Source organism: Apteryx mantelli, chromosome 5 (genome assembly GCF_036417845.1).
Source record: "Apteryx mantelli isolate bAptMan1 chromosome 5, bAptMan1.hap1, whole genome shotgun sequence".
NCBI classification, from domain to species: domain Eukaryota; kingdom Metazoa; phylum Chordata; class Aves; order Apterygiformes; family Apterygidae; genus Apteryx; species Apteryx mantelli.
In genome coordinates, this window is record NC_089982.1 from 57,544,206 (window position 1) to 57,559,309 (window position 15,104).

The window sequence follows — 15,104 nt, forward strand, 5'->3', positions numbered from 1 at the left end:
TGCACAAATCCCCTCATGGTTTAATGGTAGGACTCCAAGATGAAATTGCTTTTATCTGGCAGTGGCTGTTGTTGTTGCTTGGCTTGTAGACCGAAAACTTGGGTAATGTGCCCCCTCATGTTTTTCAGAATTAAGCTGGGTGTTAACAAGATGAGCACATACTGTGCTATACATTCTTACATAACATCAGTAAGACGGTGTCAGCCTTTGGCACCTGCAAATTACAGAAATAGTTTTTCAGCCATAGGAAGCAGAAGAGATAATCAGTGTCAGTTTGCTGCAGATTGTGTGGGAGGATATGGGAAGGGGGAAAGTGAGGGGGAGATGATCATCAGTACAGAAGAGATCTGTAGTAATTTAACTCCAGATTCTTTCCATTATTTGAAGTGAAAAGATGAAAGAAAGAACAACATAAAGTTGAAGTGTAGTACTACCAAATCCTAAACTGCATATGTCTTCTAAGTCTTTCTTTAAAATAACCTGCAATATTAGACTGTACAGGCCACACATTTAAGCTGAGTGCTTTATGTTCTGTGATGAAGAGCACAAGCAATTTGATAACTACTGCAGGAAACACACACACACACACACACACACACACACTCAGTGTTGTTGGTGCTTGTGCTTCCCCTCCTTGCATTTGCACAGAAGAAGCAAAATCATTTTCAAGTGGACTAGTACAATAAATCTTCTGCCACATCTCTGCTTGCTAGCCATTAGTCCTGATCCCACAAATGCTGCTGAGCATGGGGCTTTGTAAGAGCAGGTGTCCTATGACTTTGAGAGCAACATGACCCTGAGTTAGCTCTGCACACACTAGCTCCTTGATAGCTTTGCCCTGCAGGCAAGCCCTTACACTACAGACCTGCGTATTGTTTTTCACTTTAGAAAAATAGATTCAGTGTGCATATCTTCTCTGTAGTGACAGGTTCGTTCATCAGGCCCATCTTGGATTAAAAACTTAACCAAACAAAAACAATAACATCCCAACAGTGTCCAAGATTGAGCTCTGATCATGATGTGCAGAACCGAGGGTGTCTTGTCTGAAGAGAAATTTCTGAACAGGGACTGTAGTTCACAGAGCAGCCACAGCAGGCAGGCAACACTTCTGTAGTGCTTGCCTCATCTTAAACAGAGAGGAAACAGCTGTCAGTCAAAACTGCCTGTTGACAAAATTCTGTGCTACAGGAGAGGAAACTGCTGGTTGAGCATCTGGTGCCTTGCGGTAAACACAATGGCAGTCACAACAAATCACTGGGTAAGATGTAGGTAGAAGCGAGTCAAAGCACACATTCATTAAGAGTACAATGCTACTAGTCATTATGTTCCTTAAGAGATTTAACTGCAATTATTAGCCAGCAGACAGTATCACTGGGCAAGTTGTATTGCCCTGTCAGTAAGCACCAGAAACGCACAGCATATCTAGTGTGGTGTAAGCAAACAGTTCGTGTGCACGTCTCATTTATACTGCAGTCAGTCTCAGACCCCTTAATTTTGATGTGCTGTTTCTTTTCCCCCTTTCTTCAGGTACTTGTGCTCTCCTCAGCACTCCTGACACCGCTGAGTGTTATTGAGCTGTTGTTTGCCACAGAGCATCTCCAGCCTGACACTGATATCTGACGTGGGAGCATCTGTGGAGAAGATAAGTGACTTCCTTGGCTGGAAACATCAAATCCTTCGTCTGTCACCCTTTCCAATATTCCCCCCCAAAATGACATGTCCTCTGCTGCAGTTATGTTTCCAACTGAAACAGGGTGAAGCAACTGGATACCTGGCTGCAAGGAAATATGTGCAGCTTACGGAGAGCACTTAAAAATGGTCCACTTGTCCAGTGACCAACTCTCCCCTCTTTAAAGATAATGCATCGTGGTTCTGAATCATGTAGTATGCACTGGCCTTCCCCCAGCCCCACTCAGTACAAGCAAGGACAGCTGCTTGTAATAATTCCCTAGAAAAGGGGAAGGTGAGGAAAATCCCTTAGGACCACAGGCTGCTGAATTTGCACTCCCTGAGCAGACCTTTTCTCTGTGAGTAATCCTGATGGTTGCACTGGGGTTGCTTCTGGTGGGAAATGCTGCTGAGGGAGGAAGAGGCTAGCAATATCCACCCTCTTTGTCATGTTACCCTGCAAAACATGTGTGCCTTATGGAGCATTAGCAGCCTCTGCTCTTACTTCGTCTCTCACCCCAGAGAGGCCTGGGTACAACCCTGCTCTTACCAGCAGAGCAGCTGCCAGTCCACTGGTGCTCCCAGCTCAACTGGTGGGAGCAGAGAAACAGAGCCAGAATCAAGCGTGGAGTTACATGGTTGCTTCTCTCTCAGATTCCCAGTTCCTGCTCTAGTTTCTCCACCCACAGTCCCAGGAGAAAAGACTGTTTCTGATGGCACACTTCTCTGTAGTTTTGCGCAGTAGGACATATGGTCTGTGATGGTTTGATGTTAACCCTGGAAAAATGCTCCTCTCCCATGCTTTTAAAAAAGAAAAAAAAAACATGTTCCCACTTTCAAGAGGCTGTGGTGGCAGATTCTTTCTTGAGTAGATTTCTGAACAGCATGATTAGAGAACAGCTTTTGATTTGTGATCATGAAAGAGCTGCTATCAAACTCAGTTATGTAATTTTTCTTTATAAAACTTTGATAAAATCTAGGATAAAAAAGCATCAGCCAGTAGAGATTGTGATTGCATATAGCACCAAGACTTCAAAATTGCAGCATAAAATGGTGGAGCTATAAAGCTGCATCCTCTTGGTTCATTCCAGAGATGCTAAGACTACAGCTTACACTGAGAATGTGAATGTGAAATTGTATGTGAAATTTGCTCTATCATATCATTCTTTATTATGCTAAAGGAATAGATTAAAGAGGAAGTAGCTTTTTAACCTTTGTTCAGTAGCTAGCTTAAGTTCTCTTAAATGTTTATAATGGTCTTCAGAAAAGGCTGCATTTTGATTTAAACCCACTCTTGAGTGGCTAGAAGGGAACAATGAACTGATTATAAAGCATGGACAATGTTGCCTCTATGGAAAAGAGATTTATAAGAATCACTATAGAATGGAACTTTGTGCTATAAAATATGAGAAATATTATGAGATTGTAATGTTAAAAGCTCAAGAAATATTTATCAGAGCAACTTGAAGGCAAATAGCCAGTCCATTTGTTTTCTTTTTTCTTTTTTTTTTTTTTTCGTTCTGTACTGTTTATCTTAGAATATAGATGTTTTGGAAATTATGTAATCAATAAAGCAAAGCTCCTAACTTTGAGCCTAACCTCATCTGATTACACAAGGCTGTGCATGCCCACACAGCACATGCCTGTGACCCAGTTTTCCTTTGCGCTATTCGATTGCCCCTAGGAACCTAAAGCTTCTGTCCTGGGAGGTGTCCTGGAGGTGTTCCATACTCTGCTGGCAGCAGAAAGGCTCTTCTCCTTCCAGTGGTCATTGCTGACCTCTGTCAACAGCCCCAAGGGGGCTCAGGTACTCCCATCTCTATCTGAGATGCTGCTTTCCTGAGATGATGAAGTCTGGCAGCTGTGGTCCCCTCTCCCCCACCCACTTTCATCAAGTGCTCTCAGGTCTCTCACCTGCCCATTTGAGGACATCCTGTAGAGGATAATGAGAAGAGAGTTGGGTTTAAGTAGACACTAGCACTACTGCACTTCTTACAGGTCAAGCAGTTCCCCTGCCTTGAGGCAGTGGCTATTTTTCCAGGCTCCCCCACTGGAGGGATCTTTTCAGCCAGTGGCCACAGATGTGGAGATGGGTGCTGGGACTCAGCCACCATTCCGTTCTCAGAAGCTAAAGAGGGAGCAGCAGCTAAAGAGAAAGCAGCAAATGGTTGCAAGAAACCTGCTCCTCTTCTAGAACAAGACTGGAATGGAGTCTTTGCAGAGGCTCTCATGTAATAAGTAGCTCCATCTTTGTAGGAAACAGCTGTACTAGCTACACATAACGTGTGCTGGGGGAAAGCCGGGGCGATGTGTGTTCTCCTGCCCTGGCAAAACCTTTCTCTTGTTCCTTTGGCTGCTGGAGGGGCACAAAGCTCCTGCCAGTCACATGCAAACAGGAATAGCACGGAAGAGACTTTGCTTGTGCAAGTGCCCTTCAATGTGGGTGCAGGACCACAGCAAGGAGTGTCTAAGCCCTTCGTGTGTGACACTAAACTAAACAAAAAAGGGAGGGGGACGGAAAAACACAAGGCCACTCTTAGCAAGGAGGTTTGCTACTAGAATAAGCGAAGCGGTATTTGGTGAGAAGCTCAGGCTGGATGGGCAGGCTCCGTTTTGTTTATGATCCTGGTCCTAAATCAGTTGGTGAGGCTGGAGTGGCAGTTCGTGGTCAAAAGATTACCAGCAGCAGGACCCTGTCAGTGTTTCCCCATGCCGATTATTATGGCTGTGTACTAACCCAGTGACTCTGTGTGGTAGTCAGTCTAGTCCAAGCACAACCATCCTCCTCAAGAGGAGGATGCAGTAGGAGCTCACATTAAAGCTACTTTATACATGAATAAAACAGTTGCAGATTTGTAGTAACTTGATTGAATTCTTCATTGTGTCATACAGCTCAATATACAAAACTGTTCTACAGACTTTTTTTTTTTTAAAGTGGAAGTCATTTAAAACTCAGTGTTCTGCCAGTTTTGACCTACCTTACATCATTCTTTTCTTATTAGAGTTTTTTGACAAAGGGACATGAAGAATCCAGTTCTATTTTGTAAGGTCTCTGCTTTTTTCAGTTCCTCTCCTGAAAGAATTTCTTACAAGGAAGTTGTAAAAGGGTTGTGAGAGCTTCCCCCCTGCAGATCATGGTAATAAAGCAAAAGGATAGGCAGCAAAGGCCTTCTTAACTGTTTCTGCAATGTATGTAACTACCCCAAGAAAACTATTACTTCTGTCTCAATGTTTCACTGGTTATTACCCATTGTTTCTCATACACATGAAGAACACACACATGAAAACATGCAATTCAAAAAATTTAATGTTGAAACAGGGAGTAAGAATGAAAAGTCTGCTCCATATGAGGAGTAACTATACACAAAATAAATAAATTACAGTTTACACAAAAGCACAACTGGCTTTTTAAAGTGCATGTGTATAAGGCCATTTGCCTGTGAACTCCATTGGCTCAATGTAAAAATACATAAATCTGCCAGATGTGTTTAAGGATGACCAGGGACTGGCTCAGCTCAGAACAATCAACCAGCTTCATTGCCTAGAGCCTGCAGCGTGTTTCACATCAAAGCTGAATTACAGCTGGGTTCTTTCTGTGCCTATCATACATGGTAGTGACAGAAGGAGAAGAGTGTCTCATACCAGCTGCTACCTACAGTGGTCTATCGCTCCAACTCCAGGCTCATACCTCAAAAGCTCAGTGTTGGATCATTTAGTCTGGACAGTATTCTTTCAGACAGTAAAAAATTCACAAGTCATTTGTAATTAGATATGTTTACACCCTGTGCACAATACTTTTGCATACAAAGAGTCTGTTCAAATTGTCAGCAATAATATAGCTAGTAAAAAATAAACGACCATTGTTTACAGTCTTGATACCCAGTCACGTCCACTTATTTTACACTTATAGAACAATTTCATGTTTGCTTGTTTGTTTTGAAATACATGGGTAATAAATGGCTCTACTGTGCAATAAAATTAAACAGATATATCATGCTGTCCTTCATCCAAGTGAAAACACGGTAAGACTCAAGTGGTTACTTCTGAACAGTGAACTACAGTTCAGGCTATTTCTCTGCTCAAGTACAAGAAGTTGAGAGTTACAGCTAGAAGTTTTTTTCTGCACGAACTTTAAGCCAAATCTGTCCCGTTGAAGAAAAGACAAACTGAAAGCTCATTTCATTTACTGGAAAGTATTTTCATTTGGAAATGAAACTTGTTCCACAAGTTACATCCCAGAACCATTTCAAGAGTTTCCCCCCCTCCCCCAATCTTCTTTAACCAATTTCTTGTTTCTACAGCCATTCAAAAGGCTACCTGAACCATCTTTTTTTTTTTTTTTTCCTCCCCACAATGCCTTGGACTCTAGAAGTGCCAGTGTTTAACATTCCAGGTTTCATACTCAGGCTAAAATGTTGGGAAGACCAAAACCTCCACTTGGCTCTGCTTTTAAACAGAAGTGACAGTCCTCACTTTAGCAGACAAAGCTTGCTTAAACCTTCTCTTCAGATCCTGCATGTTGGGGGATTTTGGCCGTGGAATAAGAGAGGTTCTTCTTCGCTCAGGAGTGCTGGTTGTTTGTTGTTTACTAACTTCTTTACACAGGACATGGAAAGCATTGAAGACATCGTTATAGTTTTCACTGACAGATACTTCATAGAAAGTACAGCCCAGCATGTTGGCCAGCTGAAGTCCATGCTGAGGCTCCACCTCTTTAATATGCAAGAGATCAGCTTTGTTGGCTACGATGACCACAGGAACTGTGTTTCCTGGATGCAACTGTCGAACATGATGGTAAAGGTGACTAAGCAGTTCATAGCTCTTATAATCTGTGATGGAGAAAACAATCACAAGTGCATCTGCCCAGCGAATGCATCTGTTCAGCTGGTCATTACAATCCAGACTGCATTCATGAATCTGAAAGATGAATTGTCTTAAGTTAGATAGTTGAAATAGCAAAAAAGATTAAAGGAACCTGCCTTCAACATCTGTAAAGCCAAATGCATTTCATATTTTCAGACATATGTATTTGCATTTCAAATACAAACTTAATCTGAGTGTGGCACATAAATATATATGTTGATTCAGCTGCAAAAAGCTGGAATTTAACACTGGAGTTTGCTATTCTCAAATGGAAAATCGACCTGAGTAGTTCTGCATGCAGAGAAAGACTTTGTAGTTCCACAGAATGGGAAATTAACTGGCTAGACAGTAAGTCTGGGGAAGCAAAGATATGAGCTGGAAGCATTTAGACCTGGAGAGCTGCCCAGTTCAAAAAGGCAGAAATCCAGCATTACTCAGGTCTATACATTCAAAACTTTAACGTACAACAGCCTAATGAGTACAGGCACAACACAGTAGACATAAGTTTCCATCATATGCATTTATGAAGCGAATGTTTGCTGGGCTGTAGTCATGACATTTTTCTTCACATGTACCACATTTGCACAAAAGCATTTTGTCTTTTTATCTAATGTTCCTCATATGTGAGAATAAAACACTTAACAAATAATTCAGCCCTACAAAAGTAATGGGCCTCCAACGTACAAATGATTCACAGAAATAGTGAGTTGTTTTCTTTTACTGCCAGCACACTTCGGGCACCTGGGACATCTGGTTTGACTGGTTAAAAAACAAGTTACCAGTTCTCCCACATGAAACACCAAACTCTGAAAGGGACAATGAAATATTTTCTAGAAAGGCCGTAATGAGAGGGTGCACATGGAGGGTCAGGCACACAAAAATCAGAGCTGCTTTGGTGAACTGCATGGATGTGTCTAGCTCACCTGAACTCCTGGAGTATCTTGCACTTGAATAGCCAACATCTCTCCATCTATCTGGATATGTCTGCTGTAGAGATTACCTAATGACAACACCAACAATATCATAAGTACAATCACAGCTCCACAAACAGACAAATGCTGCTTTTGGAGGGAATGAGATGAAGAAACCCTCCCCCACCCCATTAGTTGTGCAGGGAAAGTGATACTGCTATTAACAAACTGAGGGACCAGTGTAAAAATTTGGTATGTGTAAAAACCCATAAATTTATGATGTTACTAGAAGCCTGGGATTTAATCTGCATTGACTTGTTTTGAAGCTTGACATTTAATATTGTGCAACTTGGAGCTTAATCACTTCTTAAAGGCTGACTTAAGCATAAAGGAAACTAGGCAAAATAACCAACTTTTAATATAGAAACGCAGTTTGCTTGTCATTTAGTTTTTTTGCACTTTGGCAAACCTTTTGTCTGAAAAACTATTTGTAAGCTCTCTGCTGGCTGACTGGTAAGATTTACTGTTTTGCTGTTTGTTTGGTTGGGGGGGGTTTCCCAAGTAATTTCCTCGACAGAATTCTGTGTATTTAAGTTTGCATTAGTTTACTCTTCCCACTGTGCTACACTCAGGCAGGTACTTAACATTGCCTCTTCATTTTCCCCATTAAGCTGGCACTGCCTAGCTCTTTTGGCTGCTAGCATTCAGTTTGCCTAGGGTAAAATATTAGGTTTACATAATGTTTTCTTGTTTTAGATAAAAGACTTCTTCAAAGAAGGACGTTTTCTCCATATAAAGTAAATTCTGGTAGAGAATAGAAACACAGTAGAAGGAAACAGTAGCGAAGCTGTGATCACAAACTGCATGTTTGCAGTAACTGGTATGCACCTCTCTTTGGACTGCCAGTCAGAATATTGCAAGAGCCGAATATCAAACAAATGAACGAGTTGCCAGCCTCATAACTTCTTGGTGGTTGGTTTGTGATGCCCCTGCCCCTAAAAATACCTGTTGTGGGTTGCATTCATAGCCCCATCTTTAAGTTCTCTCACACCTATGACCTGATTCTCTGCTGGTTTTGTACACTTACTTCCAGCACTCGCACATGCCCTTTCTAAGCATGGTTTTACCCCTTTTGGTTAGTCTGCGATCCGGCACCACTTCACAGAAGCCACGAGCAGGGCACCGACTGGCTTCCCTCCCTTCCCGGTGCAGCCGCTTTTACTCGACAGTAAATACCGTCCCCTCCACCACCACCGCCGCCGCCGCCCCGGGCTGGGGAGCCCAGCTCCCCTGCAAGCAGCTCCTGCTGCCGGGCGCTCCGTCGCCGCCGTCGCGGCGGGACAGAGGCAGCGGCGCTGCCGGGGGCGCCCCGAGGGGCCGGGGCGGGCGCTCACCTGCGTTGCGCTCGTAGTCGCCGATGAACCGCCTCGTGAGGAACCGCACCACCAGCGCTGCGGGCAGGCCAGAGAGACGCAGCGTTAGCCGGGCTCGCCGCCGCGCCGCGCCGCGCCGCCCCGCGCCCGCCTCACCTGTCTTGCCCACGCCGCTGCCCCCCACCACGGCGATCTTGACGAGGCGGGGGCGGGCGGCGCCGGCCGCGGGGCAGCCCTCGGCGCCGGCCGCGCCGCCCGCCGCGCACTCCGCGATGGTGCACATGCTCTGCGTCAGGCGCATCGCCGCTCCGCGCTGCCCTGCCCGCCGCCGCCGCCGCCGCGCCCGCTCCCGCGGCGCTTTTCTGGGCGCCCCCGCAAACCCCTCCCCGCCGCCCCGGCGGCCACTCAGCGCCGCCGCCCGCCCCTCGCCGCGCCCCGGCGGAGCCGCTGCGCGCCCGCGCCGCCCCCCGCGGGGGCCAGCGCCGCCTGCGCGGCGGTGAGCACGCGGCGCCCGCTTCCGCAGAGTCGCGGCACTTTTCTTTCTTTTCTTCTTTTTTTTTGCAAGCATGCACTTGCGAGTTTCTGCAATTTTTTTTCTTTTCTTTCCCTTTTTTTTTTGCAATTTCTTTCTGCCAGCGGCCGGCAGCGCGCTGCGCGGATGCGATGCCGGCCCTGCGGGAAGCGGCCCGAGAGGCGGCGGCCGCGGGGGAGGCGCCGCGGGGCTGCTCTGACGCCGGGCCCCGCCGGCCCCGGCAGGACGCCCCGCTGGGGGAGCCGTGTGCGTGGAAATCCAGGTCGGGTCTGGGCTAACGCGAGCAGCAGAGCCCGGGTTTGTCCCCGCCGAGGCACCGAGCCAGCAGGCCTGTCCTGCCAGCTCACGGTGCGAGGCGGGGACGGGGGGGTGGGCGAGAAGGCTCCGGACTTAGGTGTGAATGTGTGCACAGGCTGCTGAAGACTGTCAGAGATGAGGCATTTCTGGGCACTATCAGAAGCCTGAAAAAAATTGTTCGTGAAATCTCGGGTAGCAGTGGGCATCAAGCACCTCTGTCACTCCATGGCAATTGACCAAGTATTTCCGAGGATCTCAGGTTGGGGTTTATGCCTCTAAGTCCCACTATATAGACTCAGACATAAGCAATGTCACACTAGGTCTCAGTCATCTTTCTGATTTTTACCCTTCCTGGAGTACATAAATTCTGTTTCCACATAGGGGCTTGATTTCTGTACACATGCATCCACCTCTGAAAAGCTTTCTTTTCTCTCCCATGGCTGCCTTGCACAAGACTTGGGATTACAGAGCACTTTTTAAGATACCACGCGGAGTGGGAGCTCTCTGAAACCAGATTTGAGGCAACTGGTAAGAAAAGAAGTGAAACTAAGGACTTCAGAAATAAAGCTGAGGGAGGTCTGTGCAATCTCAGCTCTGGTTTTAATACATGGAAATGGAAAAAAGTCAAGTAAAACATGGATATGACAATGGCTAAAGAGACAACAGAAGACAAGAAGATGATGGCAAGGGAGGGAAAATGTAAAAGAGAGATGGGCAGGAAACAGAGGCTTGTACCAGCCTGGGAGCAAAGTGGTCAGTGCAACACGTTTGAAACACTTGCCTACATAAGCAGGGAGCCTGAGCAACAAAATGGAGGAATAAAACCCGCCAGCGCATGAAACAAGGCCTGCTATTAAGGAAACAACAGAGCAGGATGAAACCATTAAACCGAAGGTACTTTCCCATATTCAGGAAAAGAGAGACCTCACAGAAAAGGTCACTGAGTAACACAATGCTGGATTACATAAAAAGAAGGAGGGATAGACTCAAAGTGTTTGCATCAAAACCACAGCAGGGAAAGCTGTTAAAAGTAAGCCTGCAGCAAAACTGAGAGTCGGTGACATTGGAGTCACCGTCAGAACAAACAAGCATCTGAACAGAGCTTTCTGTAAGCTCCAAAGTTACGTTTGCGTATGGATAAAGATATCTAGAATATAATGCTTACCAAGCAGCTCTCCTTTCCCAGATAGAAATGGGAGAATAGGTGATGCTATGAATAACGATTGGGCCTGAGAAGCGCTGGATACAATAGAGAAACAGATTTCTTTGGCAGTCACTGAAACAAGAAGAGGTGATATTATTTTAGATTTGTAAGTAGTGAATATATTGTAAGGCCATTAAGATCATAGAAAAAATAATCATTTGATAGATTGTAAGTCAATGCAGTTTAAAGTAAATGGATGAATAAAAAGCAGGTCTATAAAAAGGCATTCTAAGTCAAACAGAAAAAGAGTAAGAAACCTAATTAGAAAAACTCAACAGGGCTGAAGGACTTGAATAAAAAGGAAACACTGGATTTCTTTATGCCAGAGCAGCAAAAATGATCTGGACATTGTACCTTAAGCAAAGGGGAAAGGTTTTACAGAAGATCTCCTGACAGCTTGGTAAATGAGGTCACTGGAAATAGAAAGCCTAGAAGTAATGGTGAGGAGGCTCGCTCACCTCAGGAAGTTCTGCCTTCATGATGAGGAATTACAGGAGTAAAGGAATAATGGCCAGAAGCAGTTTTTTCAGCTGGGGGAAAAAAGAAACAGGGTTGCCATGCAGTGAGGTGGGAGTACAGATTAAAAGAGGTCTGGCTATATTTTCAAAACCAATGGGCGCTTTGCCTCCTTATTTTAAAAAAGATGGTTATGTGAAAGATGGGACTGAAGGGAGGATGGGTAACGGGAAGAAAGTCATAGGAATTTTCTGTGCTGGGGAAAACAAAGTATCTTGCCCAGAGTGCTGACAGAACAAGTGGGTGAAGGTTGCAGGCTGGTCACAAGAAGTTTTAGTGTAGCGCTCAAATCATTCTGGAATACCTATATTAAAGAAAGGGAGGGGAGGGAATTCACACAAACAGTTTCAGTAATTTGGACAAATTTTGAAGAGAAGAATAATTACAGATATAGAATTAAATGGAGAATAGGATAAAATGAAACATGGGATTACATGAAATGTTGCTTCAGAATGAAATCTTTCCCTGATGCAATTTCCCCCCTTTTCTTTAAAGAAAGGAAATGTGATAGATCTTCACTACTTGGGTTCAGTAATGATACTGTCCAAAGAGGAAATGGTTATTTAAACAGGAGGATGTGGTGTTCAGGAGACGATGACAGAGGGGTGTGTTATAAGGGAAGTGTCAGACTGAAGGGAAGTTGCTCTGTGGGATTCATCAAGGCTCCTGTCTGCCTTAATGTCTTCATTATAATGGTGCCATCAAGAACATGAACATGCTAATGAAATCTGCTGTTGGCAGAGTTGGGAGTCATCATTAGCTCAAACAAGAATGGGAATAGTATATTGAAAAAACTGGGTGCCTCTTAGGACTGGATTAATGAAAACATAATTAAATTTGGTAATACTAATGACTCGCAGAGATTAATTACAAAAATTTCTTCTATCAGTTGTGAAATCAGCACTTAGAAAAGAAAGACTTGTTAATCACAAGATGAGGAGGAGCTATGTAAACAGGCAAATGTAAACCCAGTTATGTCAGATAAGTAATTTCAGAAAAGACCTGAAATACGATGTGTGATTCTGTCACCCAGTTTCAAGAAAGAGTAAACCAAAGCGGAATGAGTATGGACAAAAACTCCTATGATGTTCAAGGAAGGGACAGCCTGTTTCGGCAGAGGATAAAAACACCTGGTGTATTCAGTGTGGCTAAACAAAGAAAGTGGGATTTGGGGAAAGGGAAGGCTGGGAAAGCTTAGTTAAAACTAGAGGCCAATGTCAGCATGCGGACAAGTGGGTATAAACTGGCCTCTGTGGCCAGAGGAGCAAAACACTGGAACAGCTGTCTGACAAGAGCCGCAGGAGAAAAAACAAATCTAATTTCTTTTAAATGAAGCTGGATGGGTTTATATAACAGATTATATGATTTGCTTGACTGCAATGCTAATGAGACTGAATGACCAAGAGGTGCCTTCCAGACATCTGCAGAGGATACTCTAGTGCCGTGATATAAATAAATCTTTAGGTGCAACATATACTGATGTGTGCAGCAGTGGTCTCTCCAACACAAAAAAGGGGTACAGTAGAAAAAGGGGGAAATCAGAGAGGGTGATGAAAATGAGATGGTGCCTGGATAAACCCTCAAGATGTCAAGAGGATTCTCTGTTTTACAAAGGATATGATTACTAGGAGACAAGCTGAACGTGATAAAATAATTGGAGACTGGAGTCTTCTCCCTCTGTCTCAGAACACAAAGAGGAAAACAAGTCAATAAGATTAAAATGTGGAACTTTTCAAAAATTGAGGTACAAAATATTTTCCAATAAAGGATGTAACTGAGCACTGAATCAATTGTTACAGGAAGGCACGGGGCAAAAAATAAAGTCAGAAATATTCAAAGAAGGATTGTACATTTATAGATTATGAGAAAATGAGGTTTTACAATATTTAATGCTAGCATAAAATTTGTAAGCAGTAGTAAATTATTTCCTCAAATTTTGAGCCACTCTCCAAGTATTAGGGACCAGAAAGAGCTCTAATACAGTGGGGGGCAGGCTTACTCATCCATCAGTCTTTTTAATACAAAATTTCTTATGTCTTCCTCTAAATTATGCAGAAGTGACTGGCACCAGAGACAAGGTGTTAGCCTGAACGGCCATGGGTGGGAGCTGGTGTGAATGCACGCTTCCCCGCTTCAGGCATGCATTTCTCTAACATATTTTGTGTCGTTGTTTAATGAACAAGTTTACATGCAGCTTACATGTTTCATAAAGACACTGTATCAGCAGCCAAGGGAGTGAAGCTTACTTGGTTATTTAATGCATTGGCCGTTAACCTCTAACATGCATCTTTAAAGAACAAGTAGTGCGGACACATTGTTCAGAAACACAGACCCTGTCTGCTCTTTCCAGGTAAGTATTTACTTATCCAAAGCACCTTGGATTCTCTCTTTGGTTATATGCAAGTAAACACAACAAAACTCTCTTTTCAGAGCAGGGTGTATATGCTCCAAGCTCTCGTGGGATAAACCAATGTTGATCAAGCCCTATGAAAAGCCCTAAAAAATGGCTTTTATGCACTCCTCTGGCACAGAGCTGTATCACCTATCAACAGCAGAACAAAATAGGGAGCAAGCAGAGATATTAAAAGAAATTACATAAACAGGAAAACAACTTTTCTCTGTCCTGGGAAAGCTCATCTAGGCAGCAAAGGCCAAGCTTACGGAGTGAGATAGGATCTTCCTTCCTGAGCAGGGAAAGTGGGGGAAGGGAGGGACACACTCCACGCTCCGGCACCTACCCACATACCCAGCTCCGTTTCTATAGCAGCACAATAGCAGACAATTTTCTCTTTCCACAAGAAAGCCTGACTAATGATGTTCTGCATTTATATTAGTCTGCATTTTAATCAGATTTTATCTTCTCTTAAGCTTTCATTTTTTCCCATTTCCTCCTTATGTAACATTCCCAAACTCTCAGCCAAGAAGTGAAAGCTAAGGTTTTTATTTCTCATTCAGGGCTGCCCATCTGTTGCCAGTATTTTTTGCCCTGGTTTGTGCCCCCGCAGTACAAGCAGTTGTTTGGTGCGTGGAACACCTGTTTGATCCAAAAAGGGGGGCGGGGGGGGAAGCCCTGATGACAGAATCTCTTGAATAAATACAAGCTCTAACTCTCATTCAAAAATGTTTATGTGAACACTTAGCAGAATTTGTATTTTCCATTTTAGGAATGCCTTTGGGATCTATATTAAGCACTCTAAAAACTGGGGCATTAAAGTGCCATTGCTTCATCTCTTTCAGCCTCATCCTGTGTTACAATACAGTTGGGTTGTCAAGGGGCTGAACGGCTGGGTTACATTAGGGAAAGGTCACTAAGTAAGTCTTGCTATGCCAGGCAAACCTCAGATTGCTACTTAGGCTGGCAGAAGAGCACTTGGGCTGGTACAGCTGCTGCCAGTTGCTAAGCAAATTAAGAGCTTTTTGCATATACCATATGCAAGTTTAACCTTGGCAGATCCTGTAACTTCACCGAATTATCCTGCAGAAGTCACAGCCCTGAAACTGCAGGCAGTGTTTCGGTTACCGCTTCTCCAGACGCTGCTTGTCCCCCTTGGGCTGGAAGCAACAGGCCCGTGGCTCTGCTGGAGGGGGCACCACGCGAGCCCGTCCCTCGCTGGTCAGCCCCAGGCGACCGGGCCAGAGCCAGCGCTTGTCCAACATGCTTGAGCTGACCTCGTTTCAAAGTGGGAAGATACTGAAAGCTTTAGATTTTTGTTCTATTTCTTCAGCAAGAAGGCTGTAAA

At 44.3% G+C, this 15,104-nt stretch overlaps 2 protein-coding genes across 2 annotated transcripts in view; one reads left to right on the top strand and one right to left on the bottom strand.

Annotated features, from left to right (window-relative positions):
- SCFD2 (sec1 family domain containing 2) overlaps window positions 1-3,254 on the top strand; it is a 221,082-nt gene extending 217,828 nt beyond the window's left edge. The window contains exon 9 of the mRNA XM_067298058.1: window positions 1,528-3,254. Coding sequence (XP_067154159.1) covers window positions 1,528-1,620 — 93 coding nt within the window. The 3' untranslated portion in view covers window positions 1,621-3,254. The remainder of the gene's footprint in view (window positions 1-1,527) is intronic.
- On the bottom strand, window positions 2,503-9,116 carry RASL11B (RAS like family 11 member B). The gene is made up of 4 exons (XM_067298059.1): window positions 8,972-9,116; window positions 8,837-8,893; window positions 7,455-7,531; window positions 2,503-6,585 (listed from the first exon to the last, which is right to left on the bottom strand). The coding sequence occupies exons 1-4, from the start codon at window positions 9,114-9,116 to the stop codon at window positions 6,118-6,120; spliced, it is 747 nt and encodes a 248-aa protein (XP_067154160.1). The 3' UTR covers window positions 2,503-6,117.
- Between the last annotated feature and the right edge of the window lie 5,988 nt (window positions 9,117-15,104).

What these genes read in the sequence shown, in the direction of transcription:
- RASL11B (XM_067298059.1), bottom strand. Translation starts at nt 9,116, where the DNA reads ATGCGCCTGACGCAGAGCATGTGCACCATCGCGGAGTGCGCGGCGGGC. An exon ending in CAGCGGCGTGGGCAAGACAG is followed by an intron (nt 8,894 to 8,971) that starts GTGAGGCGGGCG and finishes GCCTGCCCGCAG; the next exon opens with CGCTGGTGGTGCGGTTCCTC. An exon ending in CGACTACGAGCGCAACGCAG is followed by an intron (nt 7,532 to 8,836) that starts GTGAGCGCCCGC and finishes TGTTGTCATTAG; the next exon opens with GTAATCTCTACAGCAGACAT.